At 39.5% G+C, this 21977-nt stretch overlaps 1 protein-coding gene across 1 annotated transcript in view; it reads left to right on the forward strand.

The window, feature by feature from the left end:
• KDM7A (lysine demethylase 7A) overlaps nt 1-21977 on the forward strand; it is an 81781-nt gene that overhangs the window by 19961 nt on the left and 39843 nt on the right. The window contains exon 2 of the mRNA XM_086688758.1: nt 17387-17472. Coding sequence (XP_086544884.1) covers nt 17387-17472 — 86 coding nt within the window. The remainder of the gene's footprint in view (nt 1-17386; nt 17473-21977) is intronic.

Here is a 21977-nt window from a genome sequence, read left to right on the forward strand (position 1 = left end):
GCTTCCTTTGTTTTCTTTTCTCATTCCTTGAGCCACCCCCCTCCATAACCCCTTCTGTATGCTCCTTTTTCATCCCCCTTGTTCCCCCCTCCCCACGTAATTTAGTGTAGCACTTTCCTCTTCAGCAAAAGTCTCTGGAAATTCCCTAGTCATCACCATGTTCTCTTCTTTAATTTATTTTTGGGACAGAGAGAGACAGAGCATGAACGGGCAAGGGGCAGAGAGAGAGGGAGACACAGAATCGGAAACAGGCTCCAGGCTCCGAGCCATCAGCCCAGAGCCTGACGCGGGGCTCGAACTCACGGACCGCGAGATCGTGACCTGGCTGAAGTCGGACGCTTAACGGACTGCGCCACCCAGGCGCCCCATCTTCTTTAATTTAAAAACAGTTCCTGGGGTGGGGTGCCTGGGTGGCTCAGTAGGTTAAGTATCTGGCTTCGGCACAGGTCATGGTCTCACGGTTTGTGGGTTCGAGTCCCGTGTCCAGCTCTTTGCTGACAGCTTGGAGCCTGGAGCCTGAGGCTTCAGATTCTGTGTCTCCCTCTCTCTCTCTGCCCTTTCCCTGTTCATACTCTGTCTCCCTCTCTTTGTGCCCCTCCCCTGCTCACACTCTGTCTCTCTCTCAAACATTAAAAAAAAATAAATAAAATACAATAAAAATAGTTCCTGAAATGGTACTTTTTTCTGTGGAACCTCTCTTAGGATAGCTAAGATATTTTAATCCCTTTTGTCTAAAAGATTGCCCTCTTTCCATCTGCTCCATGTTTCGTTCTTCTACATAATGGTCCAGTCTCATAAGAGATTCAGGGTAGCTGAGCCCAGAGCTGAGACCGCCCTCAGTGGTGGAACAAAATTTGTCTTGAAAATTCATCAACTTTATGTATGTCTCTGGAGCTGATACATAATATGCTGCTAGGAATGATTATTTTCCCCTCCGGAGAGCTGCTGAGGTCCAGTGATGGTTCTTCCCCTCCTACACAAATCAGTTGTGAATTTCTTCATCAAGTTGGACCAATTTTCTTTAATTTTTGTTCAGAAATATTACTTATTAATATTACTTAATATCACATATTAGTATATTGCATATTGCTTAAGTAATTAATATTATTAGTATTACACATTAGTGTCTTTTACTTAATTTATACCTAGTTACTTATGATAACTTTATTATATTTTACATATATACTTGTTCAGCATTTGTCCCCGAGAAAATGGAGGAATAATAGGGAGAAGGGGGAAGAACTCAATGAGTATTGAGATGAGCATACACGTACCAAGAATGAACAAGTAGGTGCGCACACTAGTGTGACTAGACTGGAATTTTGCATATGTAGCAGGCTCTGTAGGAGCACTACCCTTGTTTCCCCTGGCGCTCTGTGTTTCAGTCTATTTCTATTTGTCTTTATTTCCCTTTTTTTTTCTTAATTTTTTAAGTTTATTTATTTTGGGACAGAGAGAGAGAGAGCGCACGCGAGATCGCACTGGCGAGAGAGCGAATCCCAAGCAGGCTCCACACTGGTGGAGCCCTACACCAGGCTCAAACTCACAAACCATGAGATCATGGCCTGAGCTGAAATCAGGAGTCAGATGCTTAACCGACTGAGCCACCCAGGCACCCCTCTGTCTTTTTTTTTTTTTTTTTTTAAATTTTTTTTTTTTAACGTTTATTTATTTTTTTGGGACAGAGAGAGGCAGAGCATGAACGGGGGAGGGGCAGAGAGAGAGGGAGACACAGAATCGGAAACAGGCTCCAGGCTCTGAGCCATCAGCCCAGAGCCCGACGCGGGACTCGAACTCACGGACCGTGAGATCGTGACCTGGCTGAAGTCGGCCGCTTAACCGACTGCGCCATCCAGGCGCCTCCACCCCTCTGTCTTTATCTCTTGAAGACTTCTTGCTGAAAGCACTTGAGACTTGGCCTGAGGACTTTCTCCAGCCGTAGGAGCTCAGCACCTTGCATTTGAAATAGGCTGGAAATGCTGGGAAGTTAATGCCCGGAGGATAGCCATCACCATTGTCTGTTGGGAGACTGGATAAATAACCTTGCTTTCTCTTCCTTTGGATGGGACCATGTCCCTACTACACAGTCTTCCAGCTGTCCCGAAAGGGGTGAATGCTCATTAGGGTTTGCACTGTGGCTTCTTCCTGTCCCACTTTTACACTCCTCTGCTGGTGCTTCCTGCGATCACTGCCATGTGAACATCTGCATTCAGGTTTGTGTATCAGGATCTGCTTTTGGGAGACTCCCACCCAAAGCCGTAGAAAATTATTAATGAGAAGAAAGGTCATAAATGAGAGATACTGGGTTTGAAAGTAGAGTTTGGATTCCCTTTATTAAATAGTAAATAACAGGGGCGCCTGGGTGACTCAGTCGGTTAACAGCATCCAACTTCGACTCAGGTCATGATCTCACAGTTCATGAGTTGGAGCCCCGCACCGGGCTCTGTGCTGACAACTCAGAGCCTGGAGCTTGCTTTGGAATCTGTGCCCCCCTCTCTTTTTGCCCCTCCCCTGCTCATTCTTTGTCTCTCAAAAATAAATAAACATTGAAGAAAAATTTATAAAAGATAAATAGTAACAGATTTTTTACCTGATGGTCATATTTGTGTATTAATGCCTGTATAATAAGTGTGCTTTCATTTACTTGTATCTGTGTGCAGATGCACTGGGAAAGTTACCTGCAAAGTACAACATGAAAGCCACTTACTTACCTCATTGAATAGTTTTCTGGTCCTGCTACCTTAAAAAGATGTCTTGTGTGATAAGATTTGACTTTGAAGTTGTTTGCTACTGTTTTAATTTATTTCTCCCTTTCTTTATCCTTTCTGAATCCCTTTTTCAAAATGCTAGAAATATTCTGTAGTGGTAAGTAACCTTTGGCATGGGTCCAGTTGCAATCAAGTGTTAACATTTCACAGATTAATTACCATATAAAAACTAGCAGCCGTTTTGCTATCTTTGAGGAATGATGTGGTCTACTGGAATAAAATTTCCCTATAACTGAAGATTCTCCTTGTGAAATGTAGTTGAATGTCCTCAGAAAAGTTGCTCTGGAGATAAAATTCCCCATATGTCAATTATTTTTAGAAGGATTTTGGTGGGCATATTATGCTCTACTAGAGAATACTGCACTATTGAATTTTGATGACTAAGCATCACGGACCTTGGTTTGCTGTGCCGCATGGGCTGCTGGCATGTGTTGGACCGTTTGTGCACTAAATTGCCTCAGACCGGTGGTGTTTATTGGTAGTGTTTCATCTCCTAACTTGCTATACTTTCCTGCTAGCTCTTACATTCTGCTCCTGTTTTACTGTGTTTTCTTAACTGGAGAGAAATGTAAGATTTCAAGTGGAATCAGACAACGGGTCTTCTTAAATTGCCCACTCTGTCATTGTGCTACACTTGTGACAGGATGAGCCCGGCCAGGAATGGAATCAAGCTATGCCGAGGGATTTGGCAGTTACCGTTTCAATAGGTCTGGCAGGAAAGGTTAGAATTTTTAAAGTGTGCTCGTGACGCTGGATAGTAGCCTCGAATGCAGAAGCTCTGCCTGGTGAGTGAGGGTAGTGCTGGCTCACAGGTAGTCTGACCCGGCGGACACGCAGATGGCCGGGGTGGTGATAGGCTGTATCTTGCCTCTTAGGCAGTCTTATTTGACTATGGAATCGTTTTGTGAGGAACCTTACCTCCTGTGGGACAGTTAAGACATGCTCTTTTGGAGACTGCTGTATGTGCAGTCTTCACTTAGCAAGGTTCTGATAACGCACAGATTTCAGTTACCATGTGAAGGAAAACTGTTATTTTACCTCCCCGGTATGCTGACACCTGTCTTCGGGCTTGTCACCACATGGTTGCAAGAGAGCTGGCGAAGGTCTTCTTAAGAGCATCCAAAGCAGGAGGGAAGGAAGGGGTCAAAAGCAATCTTTCTGTCACGTGGCCTTCTCTTTTATGAAGGGAGAAAAACCTGTCCCTGAAGTGCTCTACCGTACCTGCCTCTCCATCTTACCATCGTCTTGACAAACAACTGTGAATAAGGTACTGCCCTGGCCTCCCTGCCAGGATTTTACATCCGCAGTTCCTCAGATACCATTGCTGAGGATTGCTCTGAACTGGCTGCAAAAGAACCACCTGGGGAACTTGTTAACAATAAAGGTTATTGGGCCCCACCCATTAACTTTTCCCTGTAGATCTAAGGTGGGGCTCAAGAATATGTTTTTCGTTTTAAAAATAAGCAATGCGCAGGCGCTTGGGTAGCTTAGTCGGTGAAGCATCCAACTCATGTCATGATCTCGCAGTTTGAGCCCCGCATCAGGCTCTGTGCTGAGAGCTCAGAGCTTGGAGCCTGCTTCAGATTGTGTCTCCCTCACTCTCTCTCTCTCTCTCTCTCTCTCTCTCTCTCTCTCTCTCTGCCCCACCTCTGTCTCTCAAAAATGGATAAAAACGTTAAAGAATGAAAAATAAGCAATGCACAGCACAAAAGATTTAGAAAGTTATATGGTAAAAAACAATTCTCTCTTTCCATTCTGCATCCATTCTGATTTCTTTCCCAGAGGCAATCACTTGTACCAACTTTTTGCATATTGTTACAGACTTATACTCTGCATGCATTTACAAACATGCATGTGTGGTTGGTTGGCCGGGTGGGGGCATGTTATACAAATCTGCACCTGGCTTTTGTTTCTTTCCAGCATATCTTAAAGATCTTTTTCTCTGTCTCTCCCCACAGAGCTGCCTCATTCTTTTGAAAGGCTGCCTCCTAGCAGCTTATAAAAACCCTACGGGGGATTCTATTGTACAGCCAGGTTTGGGAGCCACAGATAGTCTGAATGTTAAAGGAGGTTAGGAAAAGTTTTCTTGAAATGTTAATGCTTTAAATCTTGCATTCCACAGCAAGGAACTAGACTCAGCAAACATTTTGTGTACTTCTAGATTCAGGTTGCTTTAGAACAAGTTTTTACATAATGTTTACTTGATATGGTTATTAGGTAAAATTTGTCAGTCAAAAATACATTAAGGCAGTAGTATTATATGTATTATATATATGATATATATATAATATATAAAGCATTATAATATATATATAAAACATATAAGGCATTATATACTGATATGCATACTGATAACATACTTTTAAATTCCTTCATTAACTTAAGAAAATTGCCAAGCAAACCTTTATGAAATTGCTAATGTTTATCCTTTATTGACATGGCAAGTTTTTTCTCCCCCCCAAATAATTTACAAAGTTCTTACATGTTCACATCATATTTGCTTTGGGATGGCGTTTATTCGTTTATTCGCTGTTTCACTGGTTACAAATAGAAGTGCAGTATAGTCTAGCTCCATGAAATAGCAGATCCTCAAATAGCGGATCCGCTGGGCATTGTTTGCATTATAGCTTCCCTTAGTCTCTGCAGACATACCTTATACAGACCCAGACAGGCAGAAAGTAGTTCGCCAAAGAGAAGCAAGACTATTAGCCCAAGAGGTCGAATGGCTAGTGGAATGGCCACAGGCTGGTGAAAGGCAAATATGTTTCGCTCTTTGGGTATTTCGGAAATTTTAAACACCTTTTCTTTCTTTAGAACATTTTAATAGAAATTATTACCTTCGTGAGAGAACAGTTTATTTGTAAAGATCCATTTCATCCATTTACCATTTACATTGCCTACTCGGTACTTAGATGTCAGGCAGTGACAGGCAGAAGGAACATGTTTTTGGCACTCAAGAAGCAAACAGTGCAGTGTGTCAGCATTTAAAATGTATTCGATGTATTCGATAGGTTTCACAAATTTACCTTGGAACAAATTTTGTTAGAAGCTTGTTAACAGGGGCGCCTGGGTGGCGCAGTCGGTTAAGCGTCCGACTTCAGCCAGGTCACGATCTCGCGGTCCGTGAGTTCGAGCCCCGCGTCAGGCTCTGGGCTGATGGCTCGGAGCCTGGAGCCTGTTTCCGATTCTGTGTCTCCCTCTCTCTCTCTGCCCCTCCCCTGTTCATGCTCTGTCTCTCTCTGTCCCAAAAATAAAATAAACGTTGGAAAAAAAAAAAAAAAAAGAAGCTTGTTAACAGAATGTTCGGCTTTTAAGGGGTGCATTTTGTACCAGCGAGCACACCTGTTGGTTCTTCAGCCTCCCCTTGTTTTTCTCTCATGTTCTTCGTTCTGTTCTTCAGTAACATAGATGTTCTCATTCAGCTGGTTGGAAATAAGTTGGGAAGCCCTGGAACAGTTGGAAGCATAAGCCAGCTGTTTGAGGTAGAAAAAGTGTCTCATTTTCTGAGATTATTATGAACTGAAGGAATTTGGTTCATAGTATGCACTTCATTCAAAACCCTCGTTAAATATAGTTAAGCACATAATATGCCAATAAATAGCTTTAATATGTCAAAAATAAAATCTCCCCGGCAGTTGAAATATGCCATACTTGACTTATAAAGAAAAGCACTTAATTTTATGAAAATAGCTTTACATGTCAGCAAGAAAATAATAGAAGTTGGGCTTTTTCTGAACCACAGATTTAATCATAAATTACCATTTTGAATTTCATATGTGCAAATTATAAATTTTTACTTTAGCTGATATCTGTTAATAATCTCAGGGTTAACACACTGCACAAAATGTAATTTAAAAATGGAAGTGCCTGGGGCACCTGGGTGGCTCAGTCGGTTGAGCATCAGACTCTTGATTTCGGCTCAGGTCATGATCCCAGAGTTGTGGGATTGAGCCCCCCCATTGGGCTCCACACCGATTCTCTCTCTCCCTCTCGAAAGAAAGAAAGAAAGAAAGAAAGAAAGAAAGAAAGAAAGAAAGAAAGAAAGAAAGAAAGAAAAGACAGAGAGAGAGAGAGAAAGAAAGAAAGAAAGAAAGAAAGAAAGAAAGAAAGAAAATGCCTATTGGCATCCTTGTACTTTTAGTAAGAATGTCAGCCTATTAAGCCAATACTAGTTAGCAAAATAAAGTTTTTGGACCAGCAAAACTACTGTTCTACAGTTTCATTCTAAGCATTTTATGTATATTTTATTATTAGCTCTAAGAGGGAAACAAGTGTCCTTATCTCCATCTTTACAAATAAGACAAAAACAGGCAGAGCCAGTTGCTCCAAGTCGCACAACTACTTAAGTGGAGTAGCCAGGATTCTAATATAGGCTGACTGAGTCCAGACAATGCAACCATCAAAATCAATCAGAAATTGAAAACAAAGTATCTCCCCTCACCCCCTTAAAGAATGGCCATTTGAATATCTAAGTGTTCTCTGAAGAGACATCGGGAAGAAAAAATATTAAGCCAAGTTTCCTGCTTACGCTCAAACCTCATAAATAAACCCAAAGCTATACTAGCTATGACCGCTCTCTGATAGAAATGTAATAATATTAATGGCTACCATTTATTACTTAAAATATTTACAGTGCCATTGCTTACTATTTGCCAAGCCCTGTGCCTTACGTGTTTACACACATTGTTCTATTTGATCCTAGGGGAACTCCTGCCCAGAGAGATTAAGAAGCTTGCTCAGAGTCAAAACTCTGAGAGCTAAAATCAAACCAAGCCTTTCTAATTCCAGAATCCGTGCATCTCACTGAAGCTAGTCCACACTTGTTTATCTTGTGGCAAGGACCTAGGCCGGGTAGATATTGCCTGGCTTATCGCTGTCCCATGAGCCCACTGACCTCAGAGTTAGAATCTAAAAGGAAATATGAAGGCGGGTTATAAACTATCTTCTATGTTCCTGGAGGTCATTCACTTCAAAGGCTACTTCCCAGCCTCTTTGATGATAGTGTGGGGCTTTGGAGGTCGTAGTCGAGTAGTTTGGTGCTTTGGGTGAGAAGGTGGAGTTTTGATACACAGGTTAAAACTTTTGTAAGGAAGGAAAATTTTAAATGAATGAATTTCTTTACTAGAGCCTTCTATCATCCAAGAAAGGATGAAAAATCTAATTCATATGTTGAAAGATCTTTCCCTTTTTTACCAACTGTTTGATGCCTTTAGTTATTCTACCAAATTCTTTAAAAAAATTAAAGCTGGATGGACTTTTTCTTTTTTCTTTTTTTTAATTTTTTTTAATTTTTTTTTATTTATTTTTTTTAAAAAATTTTTTTTTCAACATTTATTTATTTTTGGGACAGAGAGAGACAGAGCATGAACGGGGGAGGGGCAGAGAGAGAGAGGGAGACACAGAATCTGAAACAGGCTCCAGGCTCTGAGCCATCAGCCCAGAGCCCGACGCGGGGCTCGAACTCGCGGACCGCGAGATCGTGACTTGGCTGAAGTCGGACGCTTAACCGACTGCGCCACCCAGGCGCCCCTCTTTTTTCTTTTTTTTTTTTTTAAGTAGGCTCCATGTCCAGTGTGGGGCCCAATGTGATGCTTGAACTCAGAACCCTGAGATCGAGACCTGAGCTGAGATCAAGAGTCGGGCACTTAACCCACCAAGCCACCCAGGCAGACACCCCAAGCTGAATAAACTTAAAAAAAAAGTTGCTTATAACTTTAACACAACGTATTAGTTTTCAGATAGGTATTCTGCATAGTTAATAATCAGTAGAAATTTTCTGGGATCATGGTGGTGTGGGGACACTGTACTTAGCCAGGAGAAATCTTGAGCTCAACTCAGGAAATAGAGTATGTAAAATAGCTCAATATCAAAGTGTGAAAATGTAGCAATAAAATGTTGAAGGACTTTCTGTGGGGTGATCCAGTGAAGTTTCACCGAGAAGTTGGAATTTGAGTTGAGTCTTTGAAGACTAGGTAGTGTGGATTGCTTGGTGAAGAATGGAGAGAGAATTTGAAGCAAGAGGAATAATATCTAATGAAGTCCACAGGACAGTAAGATCTTAAAGAATTTGGCCACCCACCCTTCCAACCACAAGAGTAGAGAATATAAATGGGAGCATTATCTAAGAGGAAAAAAGAGAATGCGTAGCAGATCCTACGGAATTCTGGTTAGTCATTAATTCAATTCTGTTCTTGTCAAGGGTCCAAAAAAAAAAAAAAAAAAAAAGCCAGCTAAGCAACAATTTCAGAAGATTAAGACAATAGAAAGTGCTAAAGTTGTCACTGTCCCACTCACCAAATGGCAATAGGGCTGTTCTTCTATAGATGGAAGCTATTCAGCAAAGGTCAGATTGTCACCCCTATAGAAAACCACCCCCAACACATACACACACTAGTCTAATAAACATTTAACGTTTTGCTGTTAGGAAAAAGGGCGATTTGTATATGAAGGAAAGTTTTATAAGAAATAAATGGAGAGACTAAAGGGTTGACAGTGATTCTTACAAAATTTGCTTTCAGAATTCTGCATTTTGTGTGTCCTACTCTATTTGCTTTTAACATACCTGTTAAAGCTGTAGGGATTCTAGAATTCTCTTAATGTAGGGTAAGAAGTGGGAAAAGTTATCCCTCCTCTGGGAAAGAAACTGAAATGTATGTAGTAGTTCCTTTTACTGCCCTTCAGAGATCTGAAATAACCTTCTTGGTTTGGGAACATATAATTAAAAAAAAATTTTTTTTAATGTTTGTTTATTTTTGAGAGAGAGAGAGAGAGAGCAGTGCAAGCAGGGGAGGGGCAGGGAGAGAGGGAGACACAGAATCCGAAGCAGGCTCCAGGCTCTGAGCTGTCAGCACAGAGCCTGACATGGGGCGTAAACTCACAAACTATGAGATCATGTATGACCTGAGCTGGAGTCAGATGCTTAACGAACTGAGCCACCCTGGTGCCCTGGGAACACTTAATTTTTTGTGTTTAATTTGATTTTTTAAAATGATATTTTATATGATTAAAGAGATTTAAATAATTTATCAACTTATTGCTTTAGTAAAAAAATAGCGTACCAAATTTACTATAAAGTTCTGAAATTGAAAAAAGTTTTTTAAATTTTATTTATATTTATTTATTTTTTTGACAGAGCTCATAATTTACTGGAAATATGGCCTGTGAAACCATTACAATCCAAATTGGTAAAAGATATATTCTGAACTTTATAACAGAAGCTATAGAAAGGAACAAGAAAACCTAACTCAGTTGTCAGCTGTGATTGGAGTCAGGCAGGCAGTGATGGTCCACAAAGTGGTGATTTCTGAACTAAGTTTGAAGCACAGGTAGGAGTTAGTAGATCAGACACATAGTGGAAGAGAGTATAGCTTCACCTCTTGCAGACATTTAGCTTGCTTGATAATCATGAGGGCACATAAGGTAGTGAGAGGTTCTTCAGTAAAATGCCATTTATAATGTTTTGGTTTATTTTTAGTTTTTATCTTGATAAAAACTTAAAATTCTTAGACTCTGAGAAAAAAAAAATTTAAATGTTTATTTTTGAGAGAGAGAGAGAGAGACACACACACACACACACACACACACACACACACACACACACGTGAATGGGGGAGGGGCAGAGAGAGAGGGAGACACAGAATCCCAAGCAGGCTCCAGGTTCTGAGTTGTCAGCACAGAGCCCGATGCAGGGCTCAAACTCAGGAACCGCGAGATCATGACCTGAGCTAAAGTCAGACGCTTAACCGACTGAGCCACCCAGGCACTCCAGGTTCTGAAATTTTAAAATGAATGCTGGTGAAAATGTTTTTCTAGTTGATGAGAATTGTCAAAACCTGAAAACATCACTGACATTTTAGTGTAAGAGATTATATTGGAGAGAGGGGTGAAGAGTAGAAGCTGGAGAGAGGAGCTAGGGATCTTTGGGGATTATTAGCTAAGTTTTGCCTAAAGGGTCCTAAATTAGTTCAAGGCCCTATCTTCTTCCCTAAGCCTTGTGGGAGTCACCCTTATTTATGTATCTTAGCTATTGATAGATGAATTTGTGTTATATGTTGATTTAGATTTTCCAGGACATTATTTTCTTACTCAATTTGGTGTAACCGTCAGTATTTAAGAGGAATGTGGCCATAGTCGAGGTATGACCTGACAAATCTGAGTTTCTGGAAGTGTCAAGTTGGCTTCTGTGCCTTTGAGTTTCTGTTCTGGTTGGAGTGTAGCCTCTACTGCTGGCACCTCATGAACCTCCCTTTCGAGGCTTGGTTTGGAGCTCTGACTGGATACAGAGAGAGCTCTCCCCCATCTCCCTTGCTTCTCTGCTGCATCTCAGCACGCTGCTACTGCCCGTAGCACTGTCAGAGAATCTGCTTCCTTGGATGTTTCAAGCTCTAAACGTTCCGCTACTTGAGCATAACCTCTGCCCCTCGCGGATCGCTTGCTCAAGGCCTCCGCTGAGGCACATAGGACCACACTGAGACGCCTCAGACCATCTGACCATTTTTTCGCTTTCACTACCTTTTCCCGTCTTCATGCCCCTTTTGTCCAGCTCACACTGCAGCGTCCATCATTACGTTAACTTCCTTGGAAATACCCTCACCTCTCTTTCTGGTCTTTGTCCACAAAACCCCAGCTCTGGACAGACCCACTCTCCTTCCTTGGGCCTGTGTTGAACACTGCTGAAAAAACATCGCACACATGGGCAGAAGTGGTTTTACTTGGAATTTGTGGTCACAGACCTCAGGTGGACTCTCAACACTGCCTGGCAGTGTGACTGTGTTTCTTGGTCTTTCCTTCTTCAGGTCAGCAATTTTATACTTTCTTCCCTAGCTCCTCACGCCTCACGCCTTTCTTTTCTCACACTGTCCACACTCAGCTGATTATCTCACACCAGACTAAGCTGAGAAAACCGAAGCCTTCAGGCTATAGTGTGATGTCCAATTTATCAATTTTTTCCTTTGTTCCGTGTGCGTGTGGGGCTGGATTCAAGGCATGAAGATTTACTCCTCTGCTTTATTTGAAGAGTTTTATAGTTTTAATTTTACATTTAGGTGTATGATCCATTGGAGTTAATTTTGGTATACGTATATGGTGAGGTCCCAATGCATTCTTTGCGTCTTTGTTCATTTCAGGAGCATTTGTTGAAAAGACTATTCTTTCCCCATTGAATGGTTTTGTCATTGTCGTCGAAAATTAGTTGATCCTAAAAGTAAGGCTTTATTTCTGGGTTCTCAAGTCTGTTGCATTGATCTGTGTGTCTGTCCTTATGCTCCTACCACACAGTCTTGATTACTGTAGTTTTATATGTAAGTTTTGAAATTTGGAAGTTTGGATCCTCCATCCAATGAATTTTAACCTTTTCTTTGGGTTATAGAAACCTTTTTGGGTATAAGAAACCATGGGCCCAGGACATGATACATAAATACGTAGAAAATTTTACTAGGGTTTATTTTATTGAAGTGGAAATTTATAGTCTTTCAGTTAAAAAAAAAAAAAAAAAAGCTTTATAGGGACACCTGGGTAGCTCAGTCGCTTGAGGGTTTGACTCTTGATTTTGGCTCGGGTCATTGCCCCAGGGTCGTGGAATCAAGCCCTGCACCGGGCTCTGTGCTGAGTGTGGAACCTGCTTAAGGTTGTCTCTCCCTCCCTCTCTCCCTCTCCCCTGCTCACACACTCTCTCTCTTTAAAAAAAAAAAAAAAAAAAAAAAAAAGCTTTTTAAACAATTAGCGTATTCACCTTTTGCTTTCTATGGAAATAAATGAAATAAATCTAAATTGGACAAAAAAAAAATAAAGCAATTTTCAGTCTGCTCAAAAGTAAATTGCACTTACCTGATTAAGGTACATGGATTGAGTGTTTGAATGGCCATGTCATGTTATTTATTTATTTTTTTAATTTGTGTTTTTGAGAAAGAGAGAGAGCGGGAGTAGGGGAGGGGCAGAGACAGAGGGAGACACAGAATCCGAAGCAGGCTCCAGGCTCTGAGCTGTCAGCAAAGAGCCCGACATGGGGCTTGAATTCACGGCGAGATCATGACCTGAGCCTAAGTTGGATGCTCAACCGACTGAGCCACCCAGGCGCCCCTGTCATGTTATTTTTGACAGCTGGTTTTAGCTTTTTTGTCTTGATTGCAGCGAGCTCTACTCAGAGTCTCAATGACTTTATGGTAGCAGATGTACTGGATGGGGTTCACACATGAAAGTAGGCTTGTTTGCGTATATTCAGAGATCTGTAAGATTTTTTTTGATATTTTGCTATGGTCATTAGATTGCTACATTTCAAAGTTTTTGTTGATTAATTTTTTTACGTAGTTGTAAAAATAAGATAGAATTTTATCCTTAAAACATTTTAATTATGGGGGCATCTATGTGGTGTTTTATTTCATTGTTTAGCTTTATATTGTTTGTATATGGAAATGTGATTGATTTTTATGTGCTGATAACATATCTAGCAACCTTCTTATTGATTCTTATCGTTTATGTATAGGTTCTTTTGAGTTTTCTGCATATGTAACCGTAACATTTGCAAATGGTAGCTTTTTTTTCTTTTCTAATTCTTAAACCTTTTAACCTTACTTTATTACACCAGCTAATATTCACTAGAACTGGTAAGCTCAGACATTCTTCTTTTGTTCTTAATCTCAGACCAATTTCATGTTATTTACATAGAATTTTTTAGAAGTATCCTTTAACAGATTATGGAAGTATCCTTCTAGTCTTGATTTTCTTAGAGGTTTTGTTTGCTTTTTAATCATAAGTAAATGTTGAATTTTGTTGAGAACTTGTCTTGCATTTTTTTTAAATGGTCATAAGTTTTTTCTTTTAATCTGTTTAATGTAGCACATTTCACTGATTAAAATATTTAGTGTTAAAACCACCTTGCATTCCTGAGATAGGCCAAACTTGGTATTTGTATGTTTTCTCATAAATGAGAGTGGTTTGTAATTTTCCTTTCTTGTATCATCCTAAGTTTTAGTATCAAGTTATGCTATCCTAAGATGAGGTAGGGAGTAAGGCTTTTTGTCCTACCCTCTGGTGCAAGTTTTTTTTTTTTTTTTTTTTAATTTATTTATTTTGGGGGGTGCCTGGATGGCTCAGTTGGTTAAGTGTGGGACTCTTGATTTCGGCTCAGATCATGATCTCATGGTTGGTGAGATCAAGCCCCGTATAGGGCTCTGCACTAGCATGGTGGATGGAGTCTGCTTGGGATTCTCTCTCCCTTCCCCTCCCCACCCCCTTTCTCCCCCTCCCTCTTCCCCACTCCCTCTCCCTCTCTCTCCCCCTCTCTCTGCCCCTCGCCTGCTGTCACACACTCTCTCAAAATAAATAAAATAAAACAACAAAAAAAGTTTGTTTGGGGTGCCTGGGTGACTCAGTTGATTAAGTGCCCGACTTTGGCTCAGGTCATGATCTTGAGGTTTTTGAGTTCAATCCCCACATTGGGCTCTGTGCTAACAGCTTAGAGCCTGGAGCTTGCTTTGGATTCTGTGTGTGGCTCTCTTTCTGCCCCTCCCCCACTCTCTCTCTCTCTCAAAAATAAATAAACATTAAAAAAAATTAAAAAACAAGTTTGAGAGCAAGACAGTATGTGCGTGCACATGCATGGGAGGAGCAGAGAGAGAGAGAGGGAGAGAGAATCCCCAGCGCTTGCACTGTCAATGCAGAGCCCTATGTGGGGCTTGATCTCACCAACCCTGAGATCATGATCTGATCTGAAATCAAGAATCCAGTGCTTAACTGACTAAGCAACCCAGATGCTCCTCTAGTACAAGAATTATTTACTCTTTGAGTATTTGATAGAATTTGCTTGTGAGGCCATCTGGGACTGGGATTTTTTTTTTTTTTTTTTTTTTTTTTTTTGGTGGGACAATTTTAAAAATTACTAAGTAACAGTTACAGGACTATTCAAATATTCTATTTCCTTGTGATTCAGGTTTGTCTGTCTTACCTATATTTTCTAGTCTCTCGGCATAAAGTTGTTCATAATACTCTCTTTTACCTTTAATGTTTATAAGAATCTAGTTTCTACCTCTTTTCATTCCCAGTATTGGTTATTCGTGTCACCTGTTTTTCTTAAACTTGCTAGAGGATTTCCCAGTTTTGTCTTTTCAAAGAATTTTTGGCTCTGATGCTCTGTTGCATGGTTTGTTTTCTGTGTCATCAATTTTGCTTTTTTATTCCTTCTATTTATGTTTTAAGGCTTATTTTGCTATTCTTTTTGTAACTTCTTCAGGTGGATGCTTATTAGTGTATTGATTTCAGCCTTTTCTTATGCATGCACTTAAAACTGTATATTTCTGGGGCGCCTGGGTGGCTCAGTCGGTTGAGCATCCGACTTCGGCTCAGGTCATGATCTCGCAGTCCGTGAGTTCGAGCCCCGCGTCAGGCTCTGTGCTGACTGCTCAGAGCCTGGAGCCTGTTTCAGGTTCTGTGTCTCCCTCTCTCTCTGACCCTCCCCCATTCATGCTCTGTCTCTCTCTGTCTCAAAAATGAATGAACGTTAAAAAAAAATTAAGAAATAAAAACACTTTACTTTGTAAGGGATAGTTAAAAAAAAACCTGTATATTCTGTTTATAAATTCTGCATCCCACAAGTTTTGTTATGTAGCATTTTTGTTAGTGCTCACTTCCAGATAATTTCAGTGTTTCATTATCTGTTGACTTATGGGTTACTTAGCAGTTTATTTCTTAATTTCTAAGCAATGGAAGATTTTCCATTTAGCTTTCTGTCATTGATTTCTAGCTTAATTGAACTGTAGCTAGAGAGTTCCTAATTTCAGACCTTCAGAATTTGACTGTGGTCCAGTGTACGGTAGCTTGTTACCAATGGTCCATGTATGCTTGAAGGAATGTGTGTCCTGGAGAGGTTGGGTAGAGTATTCCATAAATGTCCATTAGTTCATGTTTTTTTTTTAATCCTGCAGTTCAAATCTTATATGTTTAGATTCTCGTTTGACCTGCTTATTCCATCAGATACTGACAGAGGTGTCAAAATCTCCCAGTACAGTTAGTTGTTCTTGTTCTTGTCCTCCTGGGGAACTGAAAGTTTTAGGCTTTATCGCATATTTTTTACTTTAGATTTTGTGTTGCTTAATTTTAATATAGCGTACTTTCTTTTGATTACTGTTTTCATGGTATTTATGTGTCCATCCTATTACTTTCAGTCTTTCTGTATTCCTGTTTTATGTATGTCTCCTATAACTAGGGAAGTCCAGCCAGGTAATCTGTAGCTTTTAATTGGAACAGGTTAATCCATTTTCATATAATGTAATGACAGAGGTCATATATTTTAATTTATACCTCCATCTTATTTTGCTGTCTCTATTTCTTTTCCTCTTTTTTTTCCCCCTCCTGTTTTTGAATTGATTTTTTAAAAATAAATTCTTATAAATTCTATTTCTGCTTCGGTGCTAGTGTGGAAGCTATACTTTTTTTTTTTTTTTTTTTGGAAAAAAAAATTTTTTTTAATCTTTATTTTGAGAGAGAGACAGAGTGTGAGCAGGGGAGGAGCTGAGAGGAGGGAGACCCAGAAGCCAAAGCAGGCTCCAGGCTGTCAGCACAGAGCCTGACATGGGGCTCAAACTCACAAACTGCAAGATCATGACCTGAGCCGAAATCACTTAACCCACTGAGCCACCCAGGGGCCCCTGGAAGCTATACTTTCTATTTCCGTTCCTTTAGTCATCTCTCAAGAAATTCTAATAGGCATTCTCAACTTAAGGTGATGTTAATCATCACCTTTCCTGTCCTTCCAGGATAAGTGCCTGAAGAGCCTGTAACTCCGTTTGTCCTTTCCTTACTCAAGTGCTGTTGTTATGTGTTTTAGTTCTCTATATATTTTTAAATCTCACATTACATTATTTTCGGTAGTGAGTCTCCATGTAAATTTACCCATATATTTATTACTTTTTTTAGCTTTTCACTTTTTTTCTTGCATCCAGACCTCTCTGTGATCATCTCCCATTTTCCAGAAGTATGTCCTTTGCACTTCCTGTGCTGTGGGTTAGCTGGAGGTGAACTCTCAGGTTTTGGTTCACTACGAATCATTCTCCCCCCTCCTTCTTGAAACATATTTTTAACTGAATACTAAGTGCTAGGTTAATAGAATGCTAGGATATAGGAGGAAGGGAAGAGGAAGAGAAGAGAAAGAGAGCATGAGAGCTCTCTAGTGTCTCTTCTTCTAAGGACACTGATCGTGTTGCATCAAAGCCCCACCCTTATGACCCCGTTCAGTCTTTATTATTTCTTAGAGGCTCTGTCTCCAAATACAGCCACGTGGAGGGGTTAAAGCTTTGGCATGTGAACTTTGGGGGGACACAAACATTGAATCCACACTAGGTGACATTTACATAATGGTTGAGCTCTTATGGCTTATAATTATATTATTTCTGATGTCTCTACTGTTAATAGTGAATCATTTCCCATGTATTTGGGCATATTTTTGCCCCATAATTATTTAGCAAGTGTGTAGGGAAGAGAATAACATTTGTACATTTGTTTCTGGAATCTACAAAATTTGTTGGTGAGGTTGTTGTACACTTCGCAGCTAAATTCTAACCATCTATTACAGTTAAGTAAATATTTTCAACTTATTTACATATTGATTCTATTTTTCTTTATCTTAGCTGTGTTGGTGTAGAAGAACATCATGCTGTTGACATTGACCTTTATCACTGTCCCAACTGTGCAGTTCTACATGGTTCCTCCTTGAGTAAGTACTAGAAGCTTAAATAAAAACTGAAGTTTAGAATTTAATGTGTACAGGGTGCCTGGGTGGCTCAGTCAGTTGAGTGTCTGACTCTTGATTTTGGCCAGGTCATGATCTCATGGTTCATGGGATCAAGCCTTGTGTCGGGCTCTGCACTGACAGCTTAGAGCCTGCTTGAGATTCTCTCTCTCTCCCCCTCTCTCTGCGCCTCCTCCCCTCACGCTTGCATGTTTTTTTCTCTCTCTCTGAAAATAAACAAACATTAAAAAATAAAAGGAATTTAATGTGTACATGACAATATTTTAATAATACTTTCACTAGTTATGTTACATCCACTAAGAACTGTAGGGAATATTTTTCTGAAGATGCTGAGAATGCACTTTCTGACTGAATTATTGAATAACTTATTTCATAAGTCAAAAAGATTAAATGAAAAAATATTATTCTTAATTGCCAGTGCAAAGCCCCCAAATTCAAGGACATATATTCAAAGTTTTCAATTTGAGAAATGTGAAAAATTTGCTAATTCTAGAAACTGATATCAACTGCTTTTATCTCTTTATAAATAAATTAAAAAAACCTTTCAGTAATATTTGGGACAGACTTTAATGCACACACATGCATTATATTTTTAGGAGAAAATTAGGGCATCAATATGCTAAAATATTACTTACGTTTTCTGAATTTGGTCATCAGTTTGAGTATGGCCTAGAGTCCTGCCCAACTTGAAGCCACACCCCGTCCAGTCCCATTCTGAGGAAGACCGAAGCCAGACCAAGTGTCTGCCTGCACTCTTCTGCCCCAGGGGCAGGACACAGGCAGGGAAGTTCACACATCCTCTGGGGTGTACCAGCGTCACACACAAAACGATATTTTACAGATGCTTCAGAAGAATAGACTGGAATGTTAATGGTCATTGTGCAGATGGAAAGTAGGGATAACGTTTAAAAGGTTTTGAAGGATGTTACAACTTTCTTTTGTAAAAAATGTAGACTACATACTAGAATTTTTGTGTTCATGAGACTAGAGGGAAAAACCAGGCTTAATCATTTTGCAATAGGAAGAAAACTCTACCTGAACATACTTTGATACACACTTGAGTGAGATGTAGGTAACCTATCCAACCTTTTTAAATGCAGCTTTTTTCCTAGTATTTTTTTCTTCATAGAAATTTTTTTCTGAAGTTGTGGGCAAGTAATTACTTAAGAGAAACTTACTAGCAACTGACTGCTTATCTGTTAGAAATATTAGTAATTTATCTAGTCTCTGTAAGAGATTGAGAAATTTAAGCTGTAAGAATACATTAAAATATTTCCTTGTAATCTACAGGTTATCCATTTATTAGTTACACAGTATAAAATTTGAGGTTAACAAATTGGTAGAATTGTTAGTGTAATTGACCAGTTTATTGTCATAAATGTTTTTAAAAGTTCTTATTTTGTGTAGCCGTGAAGTATGTGGCATATAACTTGTAATAATTATTGACCAAGTATAATTCTTAGAGGGAATAACCAATACTGGGTTGTTATTTCAAGAAAGGAAACGGAACTAAAATTTATAACAGTTTTAGTTTAGAATTCAAGTATGTAATCCCAAAATGAAATAATTTGAATTTAATTTCTATGAAATACCAGTGGGTTAACTATGATATGTGATGCACTCTATTTTCTATTTTTCCTGTGTGATTTAATTTTTTAAAAAGCTTGTCATCCTCACTAAATTGATTTCACAATCCATAATGGATCACGACCTGCACTTTGAATAACGATGCTTCAGAGAGAAGCTTGACTACTGCCTGGCCCTGGCCTGTATGCTTCTCATCCTTGAATAACATAAGGTCAGGCATTGGTTATCTTCTGGGCAAGAGTCCAGCTCTGAATACCCACAGGGAAAATGCCCAAGATCCAGTAATTTGTTTTATCTTGATCTAAGGCTCATTTTCCCCACCCCCTCACCCTCCACCCTCAACTTGGGTCATCCCTTTTGGCCTCTTTCCCTCTGCTGTTAAGCCTCTCTTGCTGGCTACCTAGGGCTTCTGTCTTCTCAGAATTCCCTGGGAATTCTTATTATAGATACTATTAGTCAGTATAATACCCACTTGGTATAGTGAATTTAGACTTGACCCTTTTAATGGGAATCAGGAACTCTATTCAAGGGCAAGTATCAAAAAAAGCCCAATACTTAAATACATACCTCAGTGCTCCTCAGGCACATGGAAGCCAAACTCAACATTTTCTCTCCCTAGGACCACTGCTAGAATATTCCTTCCCCTCAGATATTCAGCCAGCTTCTTGCAGTGGCTGATTTTATGTGTTAAGCCTGTTGGCCTAACAGGACATTTATAACATTCTGTTAACATCATGCAAGACTGCTTATTTAAAGGGAAAGAGAAGTAATTGGCAGCTCATGGGATGCCCCGGACACTGTGCTAAGAAGTATTTGACCTCTGTCATTTCCTTTGGTATTTGTAACACCTCGATGTGAGAAAAACATTATCTAACCAGCTCTTTCACGTAGCTGTTTGGTAGAGCTGGGGTTTGAGCCCATAGCTGTCCAGTCCCAAATCTGTTCTAATTCTAATCTGTTCTGCCGAAATGAAAATTAAAACAATGTAATACCATAGTTTACTTATCAGATGGGCAGCCTTTTCTTTTTCTTTTTTTAAATGATGATGCTCACTGTTGATCCAGGGTTTTGAAATGGCTGCTGCTTATATGTACACTGGTAAGAATATGAGTCACCTACTGCTTTTCTGGTAAGAGTATGAGTTACCTACCACTTTTCTGGAGGCAGTTTTGCAGTATGTAGCAACTATCTTCATAATATTGAATCTTTCTTCTAGCATTTCTAAGAATTTATCCTGAGGAATTAATGAGGGAAACAGATTTATGTATATGAATATTAATCTTAACTTTGTTTGAAGAAAGATTCAGAATGAGCTAAGTGCTTAAGAATCAAAAAAAGGATTATAAAATGATGCATCTACATCTACGTCTTAAAATTCTAGGCTGCCTTTAAATTGCTTTTGAATATTTAATGAGAAAATGCTCCTGATAGAATAAGAAAGGTAAGCAGGATGAATATCATGATCCCAGTTGAAAATAAAATGGGGTTATGAATCTATATAGATGTAGAACAGAAGCCTGAAATGAAACACCCTTGAATTTTACAAGTAATTTAAATGAGAAAAAAATAACACACGAAGGATATTAGGAAATGGTATTTTCTAGGAAGGTTGCTTTAAGATTCTCAGTTTTTCTCATGAGACTTTTAAAAAATGGGATTTATTCTTCTCCATGTTGAGGGTCTGACTGCCACGAATTACTTGGGAATCTTGTTTTAAACTCTTAGATATGAATAAGGCTTATTTCCTCCCCTATTGGGTATTTAGTGTGACTTCTTATCCATATGAGGATCCAGTATTATTGTATTATTATGATCTTTGTAAGGTGCAGGTTTAAAATAACTTAGATTCATAGAGTTGCCCCCGCCCCATGTTTTATTATGACATTGTTCTAACATACAGGAAAAGTTGAAAGAATTTTGCAGGAAGTACCTCCAAACTCACCATCTAGGACTCTATTAACATTTTACGTTATTTGCTTCGCTGCGGTCTGTGTAACTATCCCACTGTCTATTTGTGTATCCATTTTTTTTTTTTTGGATGCATTCTAAGCTGGTTGCAGACTTCAGTACATTTCCCAGAATCATGAAGGTTTTAGGCTTAAGAGTGATTTTCGAACTTAAAAAAAAAAGATAGAAAATTGACATCTTACACCGATAGCAACAAAAGGGACGTATGTGGTGCTGCCCTGGTGGAAGCAGAATGAGGTCTGGAGTTCCCTTTTCGGCCTCTTCTCCATCTTCCGCTTTATCAAGGGTTTCTTGACACAGTTTGAAACACAGCCCTCCTGCCTCCATTTCCACTTGAGAAAACTGGACCCAGTCGTGTTCCGTGACTTGCCCAAGGTTGTGGAGTAAGTCATGGCTGAACTAGGAGTCAAATCCAAGTCTACTGATTTTGATTGCCGTGACTCTTGAAGATCGTAGCCGCCCAGAGCTGTAGCATCACAGGATCTTAGCGTTAGAACTAATCATAAAGTTATTTGTTCTGTCATTCCTCTTGTTTTCCTTTAATTATGATGTAGCCACCTGCTCTTCTTTTGTGGCAGTGTAAGTATGCTTATTTTGGGAATAGATCTTGACATAAAAGAGAAGGGAGCTGTGCTGTTGGAATAAATTTCCGATGTGGGATCAAAGGTCCTATCCTGAGAGGATGACTTGGATGATCCGTAAAAACCATATTATGACTTAATGGTCTAGTGAAAGTCATGATTTAAAATAATTGTGATATTTTATAGTATGTGTAAATGTGGCTATTATAATGGACTCCACCTGCTAATTTGAATTTGTTTTCATTAAAAATTTTTTTGAAATAAAAAGATTTTTAAAAATCCACAGTTAATTGCCTATAATTGCAGCATTACACAAAGTAAAATTTACCTCTT

The sequence above is a fragment of the Puma concolor genome, chromosome A2 (genome assembly GCF_028749965.1).
Source record: "Puma concolor isolate L17-30 chromosome A2, mPumCon1.1.hap2, whole genome shotgun sequence".
NCBI lineage: Eukaryota > Metazoa > Chordata > Mammalia > Carnivora > Felidae > Puma > Puma concolor.